Source organism: Juglans regia, chromosome 16, assembly GCF_001411555.2.
Source record: "Juglans regia cultivar Chandler chromosome 16, Walnut 2.0, whole genome shotgun sequence".
Lineage (NCBI taxonomy): Eukaryota > Viridiplantae > Streptophyta > Magnoliopsida > Fagales > Juglandaceae > Juglans > Juglans regia.
The window spans coordinates 25,172,930-25,189,693 of NC_049916.1; the positions used below are offsets into that span (position 1 = coordinate 25,172,930).

Sequence of the window (16,764 nt, forward strand, 5' to 3'; positions counted from 1 at the left end):
ACCCACAAAGCTTTCCTACTAACAAAACTTTAACTCACATATATTCCCCTTTAAAAAAGGCCAACAGAGGAATTTAACTTAAGTTAACAATTACTAGTTAAGTTTTTTGATTGATGCACTTTATCAAAAAGGTTAAACCTCATTTTATAGGTCTTGAGCCTTGTCTTTTCCTCATTTCCAACGGATACGTGACTCTAAAGAGCAACATCCATCACTCTTCACGTACATAATTCTCGTATCATCTTAACCGGTATATGTGCTTGTAGAGAAACATCATTAATGATAGCTCTGTCGCCCCACTCTTACTGCTGGATGTACCGTCCAATGATTTTTTTTTCTTATTTTTTTTCACATTTTTTTAATACATTTAAATATTTTTATAAAATAAAAAATATATTAATATATTTAAAATTACTTATTTAATTATTAAGTAAAAAGAAAATAAAAATTTGATAAACGGTCAAATGGAATGGTCAAAGTGGAGAAGCAAAGTAATATGGGGATGATTATTTTGATAGTGACAAAACTTTCAGACATATATACCCCAAATTGAATTAAATTCGAGAGACAGCTAGGCAGTTATAAAAACGAGTGAGATTAATTAATATGCATATTAATGGTAGGTCTTGTTTCGTCTCAACTACGTATATATGTTGCAAAACAACTTCGTATATTCCTTGACCAAAACAACTTCGTATGTACGTATGTTGCAACGGTACATTGTTTAATATTTTTGTCAAGTATTATTATTTGAGTTTTATTACTCATTATCTTCATACACCACACACTATATTTAAATTTATTTTATTTTATTTTTCTTAAACTAATTGATTTCTTCTACTCATCATTCATACACCACACATTTAATAAAAAAAGAAAATAAAAAAATTATATATAGTGTGTAGTGTAAAGATGATAAATATAATTTTTCTTCTTGTTAATCTTACGTGAAATAGTGACACTTAGTTCAAAGGACACTCGTTCCTTTTTTATTCTGAGCAAAGAATTTAGAACATGGAACCATGCTAAGAAAATTCATGTTCAGAAGGAGTGAATGCCGTTGATATTAAAGCATGGGACATATGCATGCATCAGCTTTAATTCGATCGAGTTGAGTGTCATGGGTGTAAAATAGGTTTGCAGCAGTCTTTTTCTTAATTAGCTTGAATTGAATATATAATAGGATGGTTCGGGAAGTACTCCAATTAATTGCCCAACAATCACAAAAAATATAAAAATAAAAACTTAACAAGGGTTGAAATGAAACCTAATTTGTTGCCGTTGGGGTCTCATATTTCTCGAATGAGAACTAAAGAAATTAATTATCATAAAGACGATTTTATCTGATAAAAAGAGACGATTTTTTAGTAATAGTATACAACTATTTTTACAATCTTTTATACAATCATATTTTTAGTATTTTTATAAAATAATATTATTTTTAGAATTTTGCTACAAATCAATAATTACTGTTCACATCACACACCCCACACCTATAATTTTTTCATAGAGTATAAAATTATTTTTTATAAGATGTAGGGTATGTAATGATGAATAGTGGCTGATGAAATTTTTTTTCTTTTTTTAATAAGTTATTTTTATAAAAAATGCACATAATTTGAAACGTAACTCGTGAAAATGTGAAAAAAGTTGACTATAACATTTTCATTTCGGTAAAAACGAAACACATGCATGTGGTTTTTTTTTAATTATATATAAAAGAAGGCGCAGTTAAATATTGGTTTAAATAGAAAGAAGGTCAACTAATCAAGTGCTGGATATAGTTAATTTATAGATAAACTTTGGACACGGTATTAGGAAAAGAAATACATTTGCCGCAAGCGTTTAGTGTAAACGGCGTGCAAATATGGTTGACGTGGAGACACTTGATAAGAGAGAGACTGAGCTGATGAGAGAGAGAGCTAATGAGAGAGGAATTATTCATTTTAAATCTGACATGACATAGATGACTACACGCTAATTGTATCTACCAACTGTATATAGAAGAACTGTTAGGAAATATGATTTTTGTTTTGAAGAATGTTTTTACATGAAAACTACGAGCTATGTTGGATATGAAACCTATCTCAACTTATATCAAATTAATTATTGATGGAAGTACTCATTATTTTTTCAACTTCACATAAAAAGTTAAATGTATCTCAACTTATTTCATACATTCAAATATATATTTCAACCTATTTCGTATATTCAAATGCATATAAATCCATAAAACATTACTATTCAAATATAAACTCGAATCATCTGAGATCACCTCAATATCTAAATGTAACCTATAATATATTAACATCAACCTAGAATTACAACGTGGCATCCCTTGATGTAGCCATGCCTTTCTTCATGGTGAATTGATATAAGGGAAAAAAGGTATTTAAGGGATCTGTAATTAATTCAGTGCACTTAATAATAATGTTCAATTAAGATATATTGTAAATAGTAATGTTAGAGAGAAGTCGTAATAGTAGTGTACACTTTGTACTCACTGCGTGGCTACTTCAGGTTGATTATTCTCAATACTCACTTGAAGAGATGTATAATTTACATGATGTCATATCATGTATATAAAATAAATATTCTTAATAATGACTTCTATCTATATTTATTGAATTGCAAAAACCAGCTCAATTGGAAAGCCAGCCTCTCGCGCGCTCGTAAGTCTTCACACCACTCAATTTCAATGCAGTTGATGGACATAAATGTTATCCTCATAAATTCAGATCCGGAAACACTGCTAATTATAATCCATTATTATGATTGTAGCCTTTTTATAGACCTCAATAAATCAAGCTGGACCTTCTTGGTAGAACAAAAAAAAAAGAAAAAAAAAGGAGTCAAGCTTTTGCCATGGCCAAGCTAGATAGTCCATCATAAAGGATTGCTACAGTCAACAACATTGATATTGTCATTGCCATTAATGTCTCACTTTTGAAAAGTTTTTGTTGAAATTTCAAACTTTAGAGAAAAATGGAGACATAAAAAGACAATCTAAAATAAATTGATAAATACTTTAGCGATTTTATAAAAATAACTTATAAATTGATATATCTTATACGTTAAATTATAAAATTATTTTTATTAAAAAATAGATATAATATATTATATAAAATCATGTTAGTTTATAATTTTTTTTTATGATTATAACACTTATCAAATAATTTAAGTTGTTCATGTAAATTTTTTTAACAATATTAAATATTTAATAAATGTATTAAGAACCTAGTTCATGAGACAAGTATCCTCTCTTCATTTCAATCATCAATAATAACTTATTTATTAATATTTTATGGAATCATAATAGAAAGTGAAATTATTTTGTCGCTATTTTGTTATAAAATATAATCTTTTTGTTTGGATACGATGCTAGTACATAATGGATCTAAGCACAAGGAAAAAAAAAATTGATTTAACAGTCAACTACTATGAAAATATAAAAAGATGAATACTTTTATTCTTTTTTAAAAAAGTAGATAATAAATAAAAAAAATAAAACTTAAAGGCTTGGAGTACCCAAGGGTTAGAGGCATTTGCCTAACCAAATGTCAATGCCTAATCAAATTTTGATTAAATAGTTTAAAAGTGTTATGAATTAGAATATTCAAAACTTCAAAGTTCCACTTTTGAGTTATAGTAAACTTATCAATTTTTCCAAATCAGTGATTATTCATCTTTAAAATAATATTTTATTTTAAAAATATTCTCAATGGCTACTACTGAATAATTAGGTTGAGGAAAAAAATAGTTGAGAAATAATAATTTTAAGTAAATATTAAATTATCAATTAATATATAGAATGTATTTACAAAATAGAACAAATTATAACATTATTATTAAAATATCTAATATTATATTATTATTTGTATTATATTATTATTTGAATTGATAGTCCAATATAAATTACCCTCTTTAATAATTTTGAATTTAGCCAAAACTTTAACTTTTATTCAAATTTTTTTACTTCCAATGCTCTCATAGCATTGGTATTGGTATTGGTTTTATCAAATTTATTTTTAAAATTTGATAAAAAATATATATTTTTTATAAATTTAAAACCTCTCTAACTATAATCTAATATTAGATTAATCATTGTATTAATCAAAATAATAATTTTTTTAATTTTTTTTTTCATATTTTATAATTATACTAGTTATATATTAATTAATAATTTAATTTAATATTTTAAATTTTAAATTAAAAAATAAAATTAAAAATTTTATATCTAATCTCACTTATCAAATTAAGCATATCTAATTCAGTAATTTTAAACACAAATATATTAAATTTAAAAAATGAGACAGTCGAATGCCAATGCCCTTACGGAGTAAGCTAACACCAATTGTCGTGTCAGATAATCCCATCCACGGGGATCTGAAAGAAAAGTATATGTGAAAATGACACATCTTTCTTCCATTACTTTCCGGCCAAACTTTAAACAGGGGCCTCTTTCTTCCGCAGGTTTCTTAAGCCAATTGAGAGAGAGAGATTGAGCAAATGATCAATAGTTTTCTTCCTCACTTCCCCGTCCCTCCAAAATTTGCAGTAGCTTTGGATTGGGCTTAGCTGCGCCGGGTTGGATTAACGGGGTCAAGGTCAAACCCCCTGCTGGCACACACCCGGTGCCGGACCTGGTTCAGTGTCTGACACTCGACGCCCCTCCCCGCCCCCCCCTCCGTTCACCGAACAGAGCCTCCACTCCAGTCAGTCCCTGCCACCCACCCGTCGTATCAGTTTAATTTTGCAGCTCAGACTTGGCCTTATTTTCTCTTTTACTTCCTTTTTTGGGGGAAGCAGCGGAATAAGCTTTGTTCTAGATTTAGGGCGGAGGGAGTGTGATAGTCCAAAGCTGTTCCTGAATCTTGACCAAACCCGGATTTACTTTGATGCCACTCTGTCTCTCTATCTCTCTCTCTAAATTATTGTTCTTATTTTAATTTCCAATTTTTTAACCCCTCTCTCTCTCTGCTTTGGTTTTTTTTTTTTCCTGCGTCACCCTCTCACCCTTTCGTCAACCGAAGAAACTGAACAACTCACAGAGTAGGTAGAGGGAGAGAGAAAGAGATACAGAGAGAGGACACAAAGCAGAAAGAGAAGGAAAAAGATGAGAAAATAATATCAAAAGAAAATTTATATACAGATTTGTCAACATTCACAAACAGTGTTTCAAGAACCGAAGTTTGAGGTAAGTGGTTTTGTTTTTTCTCCTTTTTAAGAAAGAGAGAGAGAGGGGGAGAAAGATTAAAAATGCATTTTCGGTGTATTGGATATCTTTGATTGTGATTCTTACATTCAAAGATAGCTACACTTGTTGAACATTCATTACAAAAGTCCACATTAAGAGTGAGAGAAATGACCATGCTTGGATCTTTGGGTCAATGTTCATGAACTATGGTGGGTCGGCGAAGCATTGTATCTTTTGGGTTCTTGTTATTGTTGCTGTTCGAATCCACGTTAGAACAGTCAGAGCCACTGAGTTCACACACTGAGCGAGCTGCTCTGCTCGACCTCAGATCGTCTTTAGGGTTAAGAAGCAGGGACTGGCCTCGAAAGGCCGAACCTTGCTCTAGCTGGCGTGGTGTGAGATGCCTGAATGGTAGAGTCATTGGCTTGAACATTTCTGGGTTTCAAAGAACCAGAGTTGGCAGGCAAAATCCACAGTTCGCTGTTAATTCCTTGGCCAATTTGACGCTCTTGTCTTCCTTTAATGCTTCGAATTTCTTGCTCCCCGGGGCGATCCCCGATTGGTTCGGGTTTCGAATGGCGGCCATCCAAGTGCTTGATCTTCGGTCTTGTTCTGTTAATGGTACTATCCCTTCGAGTCTTGGAAATTTGACCAACTTAACTAGCCTCTACCTCTCTAAGAATAACCTCACTGGGCAAATCCCTGTTAGTTTGGGTCGACTGCTGCGCCTTTCAATTCTTGGTCTTTCGGGGAATTCTCTTAATGGATCCATTCCCGCGCCAATTGCATCGCTCGGAAATCTTTCTTTTCTTGACCTGTCTTCGAATAACTTTACCGGGTCGATTCCCCCGGGCATTGGGACCCTAGTGATGCTTCAGTATTTGAATCTTTCGGGCAATACTTTATCATCTTCGATACCTGCTCAATTCGGGGACCTTCAAAACTTGGTTGACCTTGATCTCAGCTTCAATACTTTGTCCGGGTCGGTGCCCGAGGATTTTAGAGGGTTGAGGAATTTGCAAAATATGATAATTGGGGAAAATTTTCTTGGTGGGTCGCTTCCGGTTGATTTGTTTGCTACTTTGACGCAGTTGCAATCCATAGTTCTGAGACACAATGGTTTTACTGGGTCTCTCCCCGATGTTCTGTGGTCAATGCCTGAATTGCGTTTACTGGATGTCTCTGGCAACAATTTCACTGGCATGCTACCCAATAGCTCGAACACGAATGCCATTTCTGCTGTACTCAATATTTCTCAGAATATGTTCTATGGTGGTCTTACGCCATCCCTGAAAAGATTCAGTTTCATTGATCTGTCTGGAAATTACTTTAAAGGCAGCGTTCCGGACCATGCAAGAAGTAACGCGTCTCTTGACAGCAATTGCCTCCAAAATGTGTCAAGTCAAAGGACTTTAGCAGAGTGCTCATCGTTCTATGTAGAGAGGGGTCTGAATTTCGATAATTTTGGACTTCCAAACTCGGCACAACCTTCTGATGCAGGAAATTCGAGGAAGAGCAATAGAACGACAATCATTTTGGCCGCAGTTTTTGGGGGACTTGGTTTTGTACTTTTGGTCATATTGTTTATGCTGTTGCTAGTATGCACCCGTAAGAGGGGTGCCACAAATCAAAGAGGGTTTGGTGTGGGGCCTGTTCCCCCCAAGGGCAGTGAACCACCTCCTGGATTAGTGATGAACTTTTCGAGTCTCGGAGACACATTTACATATCAGCAACTGCTTCAAGCCACAGGTGACTTTAGCAAAACAAACCTCATCAAACATGGCCATTCAGGGGATCTCTTTCATGGTGTTTTGGAGAATGGAATCGATGTGGTCATCAAAAGGATTGATCTGCGTACGATTAAAATGGAAGCATATCTTTTGGAATTGGATTTCTTTAGTAAAACTTCACATACAAGATTGGTTCCCTTCTTGGGACATTGCCTAGAGAATGAGCACGAGAAGTTCCTGGTTTACAAGTTCATGCCGAATGGAGACTTGTCAAACTCCTTATACCGGAACAACAATTCAGATGATGATGGTTTACTGTCGTTAGATTGGATAACAAGGCTGAAAATTGCAATAGGAGCTGCGGAGGGTCTATGTTATCTGCATCATGAATGTACTCCACCACTTGTACACAGGTATTTCACGACTCTTGTTGTGTTTCAGTCTTTGCCTTCTGTCTTCTCTTATATATGACGTATGATCAGAATATCTCAAGTAAATTTAATAGCCTTCGTATTTTGTTGATGGTCAGTGACTATCTGGTGGCATGCTTATAAATGAATGTATCCGTAACACAGCTTACTAGTTGGACAATTTTCGCCTATTGATGCAAGTACTAATGTGGCTTTCTTTTGGTTGTTAAAGAGATGTTCAAGCAAGCAGTATACTTCTTGATGATAAATTTGAGGTGCGCTTAGGGAGCCTGAGGGAGGTCTGCACTCAAGAAGGGGATACTCATCAAAACAGAATTACCAGAATGCTACGGTTGCCACAGTAAGTATTCCACTGATAGTTCCATACGTTAAGAGTTGATACATTTTCAAAATTCTGAGTATTCATGAATGAAAAAACCTGGATGTGCTTAAATGCCACACCTCCTCCCCTCGCATGAATGAGGTGGAGAATGAGATCAAGGGTCTAAGACCCACCGGGTGCACAGGTAAATTACATAAAAAAAAACTTTGATCTGAATTTGGTATTTTCTTTTGCCTTTAAAATGCATTTATGATATGCCTCTTAAGCCTTCTTTTTCTCCAATTAACTTGATGAGGGATTAATGTTTGAGATAGTGTGTCTACAATGTTTACTGCAGGAAAGCGTTGACCATGCTTACTAATGAAAAATAAAATGTTATATTTTGCTATAGCATCCTAAATGCAGGTGTTGATATTAGACATGGTATAACTAATTGGTGCTGGAAAACCTGGAGCAAGAGTAGACATTATTGTGATACTTTTGAAGTTGACAATATTCACCAAACAAGTTATCTAGTGCCTGTTGTTATTGTTAGTTTTTTTTTTTTTTTTTACCTTTTCCGAGGATAAATGCTGTTTTTCATGCTCATGGTGTACCAAATCATGCCCCATTATTGTCTTAACTTTTTTGAAGTTTTATGTATTTATGATGCCTGTATGAAATTGTCATAATATTTTTCTCTTTATCATGTGCAGATCATCTGAACAAGGTGCTTCTGGTAAGACATTTTTAGTTGTAACTATATATTTGTTTTCCAAATTGGTTTTGCTGCCTGGATGCCTTATTTGTTTTTATCTGTTTTGAGTATAAATAACCATTTGCTTATATCTCGACTTTGTATAGCCTTTTATCAAGTTCATGGCTGTTTAACGGCTTGTACTGTTCTATAACTATGTATAGTTTATTCTATCAAAAAAAAAAAACTATGTATAGTTTATTGTTTAATGGCCTTAGTTTATGGTTTCTGGTTTTATTTCATTTTACACTTTGGTTTTGGTTCCTTTGCAACCCTAAGGTGTCTGATTGTTTTAACGGTATTCCTCCACCATAAATGAGGGCATCAATAAAATTTGGGTCCCGTCCTCTTAAAAAAAAAGGCTTGTACTGTTCACAGAATTCAGCCTATTCCTTGGATAGCATAATTCCTATTCCTTATGTTGAAGATGGTCTTTGTTATATTTAAGGAATTCAGTCCATGCATGTGGTTATTCAAAGTTTATTAGTCCTGGTCATTTCATCTGGAATCATTCGCTGACATAACATTAGGTTCAAGAACTTGGAGTCCCTTATAGATGAGTTTTTTCAATGGGCTTTGGTTGAGTAAAGAGGGGAAACTGGTATCATGATCAAGATTTTGAGAGGTTGGGTAGTCTATCCTTGTCTTTGTTTGATCGAGTCTGTTGGAGTATTTACATCAAATCAAGAGATTGTGAAATATAATCGATCCAAGATGCTGCATTTTTTCTTTTATATATTTTCTAGCACTGGATAATTTCTTAGCTTGTTTATTTCTGAAGAATGTTATAGTTTGCCTCTCCTACAAATGGCCAAAAAATAAATTAGACTAAAGCTTATAATTACATACATTAGCTGGTGGGTTTTCTTTAATTTAAAATTTCCCTGCAGTCGAATGCTGAAATTCCTTTTTCTTAAATTCCCAGGTCCATTGACATCAATATGTTCCTATGATGTTTACTGCTTTGGCAAGGTGTTACTCGAGTTAGTAACCGGCAAACTCGGTGTCAGCTCCTCTAGTGATTCTCAAGTTAAGGAATGGCTTGAAAATACATTGCCATACATCAGTATATATGACAAGGAACTTGTGACGAAAATTGTGGATCCATCTCTGATTGTAGACGAGGATCTATTAGAGGAAGTTTGGGCCATGGCTATTGTTGCCAGGTCTTGCCTCAATCCAAAGCCTTCAAGACGGCCCTTAATGAGATACATCCTCAAGGCTTTGGAAAATCCTTTAAAGGTTGTCAGGGAAGAAAATTCCACTTCTGAAAAGCTTAGAACTGCTTCTTCTAGAGGGTCTTGGAATGCTGCTCTGTTTGGTAGCTGGCGCCAGAGCTCATTGGATGTTACAGTTATTCCAGCTGCCTCCGCTTATAGAGCAGAAGGAGCAAGTAGCTTGAAACAGTCTACGGGTTCGCAAGGAAGTGGCCAAAGTGGCCAAAATGGTGGGGGTGAACGTTCATCCTCCCGCAGAAGGCATTCCAAGGAGATATTTCCTGAACCATCCGATGTACTAGAAAGACCAGATCATGACTAGCACAGAGGACGGATGTTCTTGATTCTTTGTCAATAATACAGCAGGCTTCCCATTTACTGGTTTGCTGATACCCTGCATGCGGCACGCCCTTCTTGTTGTTGAGCTATTGGGATTTCAAGCCCATTTTATATTCGGTGTGTTTGCAGGACATCTAAACTCTCTGAAGGAAAACTAGAACATAGGTGGTGCATAACTGTTTGAGGGCTTGTTGTTGGTAAGAACAGACTACAAGTTGCAGCAGTAATTGAATTATTTTTTTTGGTTGAGGGGGTGGTTCTTGGTGTCTGAGTCATTTTTGTGGAATGTAATGTATGATTGCAATGGCTGCTTCACTCAAATCAGATTCTTGCCTGGTGTTCAGAATGTGGAAAGGACAGAAGAAAGATTATACTAATTTCTAGTCTTTTTACATCCTGGAGGATTGACGAATCTAGCAATGGCTTGATTAGAATGTCGAGCACTAATCATTCCTTCTTCAACTTCAGATTGATTTCTATAACCTCTACACGCAATTTCTTGTTTTACAAGGAACCTTTCTCCCGTGAACCTTCCATCCAAAGTTAAAACCCGTTCTTTTTAACTGTACTTCACGGTTTTTTCATCCATTTTCAAGAGGTCTCGACCAATTTTTTAATTCGATCGGTATTTTTTCTTGGTAAGAGTCCGAGATTTCATCCCTTTTTTTGGTTATCTCTTTTGTTTTAGTTTATTTAATAAAATACTATTCGCAAAAAGAAACTAAAAATGAATAAATTAAGGAGAACATTTTGTCACATCAGCCAAAAAATAAAAATTAAAAAGACGCTTCTGAACAAAAGGTCCCACCGAGATTTGAACTCGGGTTACTGGATTCAGAGTCCAATGTCCTAACCACTAGACCATGGGACCTGTTTGCTGGCATCACGAAGAATTATATGCTTTTCTATTTTTAAGCTACGAGGTTTTAGACAGATCACTATTATCTCTAAATTATAGGGAATAATTTAGGAAAAAACTCATAAACCCTCTCCCATCCTATTCCCTATTTTAGGATTTTGGTTTAGGGGATGAATAGTAATTCCCTAAATATAAGGAACCACTATTCATCCCCTAAATCATCTTTTATTAATATTTTATTATAATAAATAAAATACGTTCTTTTTCTAATCAATTACATTTTCTCTTATACCTATATTTATTATAGTTTTAAATAATAATTTTAAAAATATTATCAAACCCGTAAAAAAATAATTTAAATTTTTATTTAAAATATTCACTATAATAATAATTTAAAACATAAGAAAAAAATATTAAATAGTTAAATTTATAAATAGAAATGAGAGAAAAATTTTTTTTATAGAAAACCTAATTTGAATGCTATTAGAATAATTGTTTTAGATTACACAAATGAGATCAATCACCTACCATTGGCTGATCGAATTTCGAGGTGGAATTAGAAGACACTTCAAGACACGGAATTCAATTCATTTTTGGAAAATGCTTTGGCTCCCGAAATGGGTCTGATTGTCTGTTTTTTCTTTTTCACTTAATGAATAATTACGTATTTTTTAATAATATTACAATTTTTTTTAAATATTTAAAGGGTTTAAAAAAATACATAAAAAAAATTCCAATGACCTTATCGGTGACTTTTATCGTCCTACACCCTTGATAGGTGTAGTAGTGCCCTTCATTTTTACTCATTGTCTTCTCTTTATACATTTATTTTTCTCTCTTCCATTTCTTCTAGCTTAGCATTAGTATTAGTTTCATTAAAATCATTTTTAAAATTTAGATAAAAGTATATATTTTCTATAAATTTAAAACCATTCAAGACATAACTTTATACTGAATTAGTCAAATAATATAATATTATTTTTAATAATAATTTTATTATTTATTATTTTTCATATTTTGTAACTATACTAACCATATTTTAATTAATAATTTAATTTTTACTTAAATTATTATTTCTCAACTATTATTTTTTCTCAACTTATTTCTCAACTATTAGTTGGGTCTGACTTTTAGAATAAAATATCAAAGTAGTTGGGTCTGAATTTTTAAACATTAATATGAAGAAACACTCTCAAATACTGTAGCTCACATTTCAAGTCTTTATTGTTTGACTACTACAATGCAATCGTTCAAGCTATATTTATTCAAATTTTGAAGATGCACATGCCAGTGCTTAAGAAGGTCGGGTTTAGTCGGATTAGGCCACCAGTAGTTGAGTCCAAATTTAGAATTACAGACAGAACCAATTCTATTCTCAGCACTTCCTACATCTTCGGATAACATGTCAAAGACTACTAACTATCTTTGCCCTTTTCTATATACACTGTACAAAGCACATGCAAAGAGCTCCGAACGCAATTCGATAGACATTTATCTTCACAAGCTTTAACCGGAAGACACCTAGTCTAAACATAAACTGCATACAGCATATGCAGTTTACATGGGGCAAACAGAGGAAAAACAACATGAAACTCAGCCACACAGCTTCCCAGACCATGAAATTTACTAAGCATACGCATTACATTCTAAAGCAGTCTTTCATTATTCATTCAAGCATACGCAAGGACACTATTTCAAATGACCTACAAAATTTCAAATGACACTATTTGGGGTCAAAGAGTTGCAAGTTCCAGCACATGATGTGGACAATGAGATTTAGGCCGTTGTCTGTAGCCTTGGAGCCACGGCTTCTGTGTTGTACACAGGATGAAGAACGTGACCCTCCTTGGGCTCGACATGTACCCATTTTCTTCCAGTTAGCTTATTTCGCTCAAACTTCACCAGGCCTTGTTTCAAAGCGTAAAGAGTATGATCCCTCCCCATTCCAACATAGTTTCCTGGATGGAAGCGGGTGCCACGCTGTCGTACAATGATATTTCCAGGTATTACTCTCTGAAAATTAACAAAAGAATCCAACCATAAGTAAATAAAAATACTGATTTCATAAGGCCATTATGGTTACCACCAATTATCTTTTCATTTTTGTTATTGTTCTTATTATCGTTATTGTTTCTCTCTGTCATAACTTTATTTAAAGCAACATAACTCTATTTAATGCAAGAGTCAGTTACCTCTCCACCAAATTTCTTCACCCCGAGGTTCTTAGGTTTTGAGTCCCTTCCATTCTTTGAGGATCCTGCGGTCTTCTTGGTAGCCCAGCGCCTAAACATCAAACTCAATCCATCCACAGAAACCCCTAAATTCAGCAGAAACAGTGAATTCATTAGAATAGACACACTCAACACATTCGCGAAGCTAAGTAGCCTGCCCACCAAAGTAGTATAAAATCGTACCACTAGCACTGCTGTAAACGGGAGCATTAGTAACCAGCTCCCTAAGATTCAATCTCCTGCATAAAGATGCTGCAAAATTCATCTTCTTGATTCCAAAATACGATGAAGCACAAAACCTGAAACAAAAATGCCCATATAACAACACAAAAATCGCAACAATTGAACAATGAAAACAGGAGCGTTGGAAAACAATAAAAGTTGGGTGCTCCATACAAACCAATCATCATTTTACTTATATAACATACCCAAGTGGTGACTTGCATCCAAATTTTCTCCAAGCTTAATGATCTTACAATGTCATCCAACTTCCTGTTGTTTTCTTGTCCTCTCTCTCACACTTCATATTTATTTTATATTATCCTTTTTTAGCTATTATGTTGTTGAACTAGATAGCTACACCTGTGAATCAGAAGTCAGCACGAACCCCTTTGAGAACCCCCCCTCCAAAAAAATAAAAAAAACTGGGGGCCGCTAGACACTATGAATTAACCTCCAACACCAGATCTAGCTCCTGCTTACTGACAATGGCGTAACAAGGGCACAAGATCAAAGAAATAAAAGAGTCCCAGAAAATGAATCGCACAAAACCCAGCATGGTAACAATCATCTAACGACACCAATAAAATGAATGAAAATGGAGTGGACTGAATTCAAACAAGGACTCGGTGTAGCGGCGCGGCGCGGCGCGGCGCGGAGTCACGATCAAAGCAGAGTGTGAGTGGCGTACGGGTTTAAGGCGAAGATTTGGTGCAAGGGCTCCGCAGCGGTGTGGAAAAGACGGCTACGGCGGTGACAGCACGGAATCACGATGAGAAAGGCGCTGAGACGGATCAGAGAGAGAGATAGAGAGATCTGGAGAAGAACCGAGCGGGAGAAAAAAAGACCTACCGGCGGCGTAGTGGGTGGCGCGGCTTACAAGTGCAGAGGGGGAGAGATTGGGGCAGAGAAGAGATGTAGAGAGTGGAACGGAGAGAGAGTAAGGCCAATAGACTTGCCGGTTGGGCCACTGGATCGGATGGCGTGGAGGAGCACGGCGGCAGCGCAGCAACAACTTGGGGGGCGTGAGGCCGGCGGTTTGGCTGCAGAGAAAAGGAGATCGGGAGAGGGGGTGCGCGCAGGAAAGGTTAGGACGAGAAAATGGGGCTTTAAGAATGGGTATGCGGGCTGGGCCTTGGTCTTGGGTTTGAGAAAAAAAAAGACTGGGGATATGACTGAAGGAGGGAGAGAGAAGAGTGTTATGGGCTGAGCCCAATTGGCCCAGTTGATTGTCCAGTCCATCCCTTGTTCTATCGCTGGGTTCGTATATTTAATGGCCTGTTATAAATCTGGTCAGTAGCTGAGATTATTGTAAATTGGTTAGCAATTGCCTTTAAATATTTCTGAAAATAATGAAAAGGAAATATGGAAGTTGCAATTATTTGTTATTTTTCTGGAGGTAATCTTCTGAAGGTTGATTACCTCGAATCAATCAATTTCTTATCTTTTCCACCATAATCACACTTAACAATGGTATCCAGAGCCGGTCGATTCCATGGAAGAAGGAAACACTAGTACATTGTATTTCCACTTGTCAGAATTGTTGAATTCAGTCAAGCAAACACAAGAGGTATAACCAAAAAAAAAAAAAAAACCAGAAATCCTTACAATAGATGGTTGATAGCCTGGCACATCAGTTGCAAGTGGTAGCTAATAATGTAGATATGTTGGTTCATCAAGTTGGAAAAAGACAGGAGGAATCACCACAAGATTCTCACAGCACAACAAACAACTCCAATTTTTAAGAAACTGGTAGTATACAGCCAAGGTCACTTCGGTTGGATTTTTCCAAATTTGATGGGAAATACCCAAATGGATGGCTTTATCGTGCCAATCAATTTTTCTGCTTTCATCAAACTAATCCTCACCATTGTATTTTGTTGGTTTCATTTCACGTGGAAGGATAGATGTTGACATGATTTCGAGATTTGGAGACTTCAGGCAGAATTACTAGCAGGATAATTTCGTGAAAGCCTTGCTTGTACATTTTGGCCCAATTGCTCATGTTGATCCCATGGAAGCATTGACAAAGTTGCAACAAACTACCACCGTGAAGGCTTATAAATGTCAGTTCGAGATTCTCTCAAACCAACTTCGTGGTTTGGAGGAGCCTTACAAGCTTAGTTGTTTTCTTGGAGGACTATGTGATGCAACATCTGTTATGGTTCAGATGTTGCATCCTCAAACACTTTTATGTGCATTTGGCATGCAAAAAATGCAGGAGGAAAATGTAGCTACCCTGAGGAGAGTTGCAAGGTTGGGTCCCAATCCTTCTAAGACATCATTGGCACTTCCAGCAACTGAACCAAAGGTTGTTGTACCGGTACATTAACTTTCACCCATTCAAATGAAGGAACAACGCGATAAAGGATTGTGTTATAATTGTGATAACAAGTGGGCTTCGAGCATAAGTGCCGTGCAACTAAGTTATTTATCACAAAGTGTGAAGATTCGGGTGATGAGGAAGATATTCAATCAACTCCTGTGGTAATTGAGGAGGGTGTGTCCAGTTCAAGGCAAGTTAAGGATGAAACACATGTGACGGAAATAGGAATCTCTGTCCATGCCATGATAGGCTCACCAAACCCAAGAAATATGCGTCTATTGGGCCAAATTCACAGTATTGGAGTGATCGATCATTCTTTTGGATACCGGAAGTACCCACAACTTTATAGATCCTTCAATTATATCCAAGGCCCGACTACATGTCATTCACACCTTGGGATTATCTGTTAAGGTGGCAAATGGAGAAGCTCTACAAAGCGATGAGATCACTAAGCAAGTTCAATTCCAAATGCAATGTATCAGTTTTTATGATTATTTTTATGTGCTAACTTTAAGTGGGTGCGATGTGGTTTTAGGTATGCATTGGTTAAAAACTTTGGGCCCAATATTGTGGAATTCTTCTCAGCTTTTCATGGCATTCTCATTCAAGGGCAGCAACATCACTCTTCAAGGCCTAGCACCTACTATATTGACACTAATGGAGGGTAAGAAATTTGGGAAGGCTGCTAAATCTGACAAAAGGGGACTGATTATACAGCTCATTGAAGGTACATATTCTCTAAATTCTCCTATTAGTTCTCATCCTCAAATACAAGCCTTATTAGATCAATTTCATTTTGTCTTTAACACTCCTACTAGTTTGCCTCCTAAAAGAAATCAAGATCATCACATTGAGCTCCAAAAAGGATCCAAACTAGTGTATGTTCGTCCATATAGGTACCCTTACTTCTAAAAAATAGAAATAGAAAAAAATTGTCCAAGAAATGCTTAGCTCATAAATTATCCATCCTAGCCAATGTCCATTTTCTTCCCTTGTTCTTTTGGTTCGTAAGCAAGATGAGAGTTGGCATCTATGTGTGGATTATAGGGCTCTTAATAAAGAAACTATAAAGGCCAAATTCTCTATTCCTGTAGTGAAAAAGTTATTGGATAAACTCAATGGGGCTATTATTTTGTCCAAATTAGATCTAAGGTTGG

At 35.6% G+C, this 16,764-nt stretch overlaps 2 protein-coding genes and 1 non-coding gene across 5 annotated transcripts; 1 reads left to right on the forward strand and 2 right to left on the reverse strand.

Annotated features, from left to right (window-relative positions):
* The first annotated feature begins 4,436 nt into the window (after positions 1 to 4,436).
* LOC108984328 (probable LRR receptor-like serine/threonine-protein kinase At2g16250) lies at positions 4,437 to 10,417 on the forward strand. Its single transcript, XM_018956246.2, has 4 exons — positions 4,437 to 7,340; positions 7,570 to 7,698; positions 8,376 to 8,398; positions 9,342 to 10,417. The coding sequence occupies exons 1-4, from the start codon at positions 5,404 to 5,406 to the stop codon at positions 9,953 to 9,955; spliced, it is 2,703 nt and encodes a 900-aa protein (XP_018811791.2). The 5' UTR covers positions 4,437 to 5,403; the 3' UTR covers positions 9,956 to 10,417.
* Positions 10,418 to 10,771: 354 nt separating this feature from the next.
* On the reverse strand, positions 10,772 to 10,843 carry TRNAQ-CUG. Its single transcript has one exon. It is a non-coding gene; the product is annotated as a tRNA-Gln (tRNA).
* A 1,332-nt stretch (positions 10,844 to 12,175) lies between these two features.
* On the reverse strand, positions 12,176 to 14,367 carry LOC108984329 (50S ribosomal protein L27-like). Of its 3 annotated transcripts, XM_018956249.2 has the most exons (5): positions 14,134 to 14,358; positions 13,973 to 14,026; positions 13,246 to 13,361; positions 13,024 to 13,148; positions 12,176 to 12,844 (listed from the first exon to the last, which is right to left on the reverse strand). In XM_018956249.2, the coding sequence occupies exons 3-5, from the start codon at positions 13,325 to 13,327 to the stop codon at positions 12,608 to 12,610; spliced, it is 444 nt and encodes a 147-aa protein (XP_018811794.1). In that variant the 5' UTR covers positions 13,328 to 13,361; positions 13,973 to 14,026; positions 14,134 to 14,358; the 3' UTR covers positions 12,176 to 12,607. The 3 variants fall into 3 exon arrangements, with proteins under 3 accessions (XP_018811794.1, XP_018811795.1, XP_018811792.1); XM_018956250.2 differs by having other exon boundaries at positions 13,491 to 14,367; XM_018956247.2 differs by lacking the exon at positions 13,973 to 14,026 and having other exon boundaries at positions 14,134 to 14,360.
* Between the last annotated feature and the right edge of the window lie 2,397 nt (positions 14,368 to 16,764).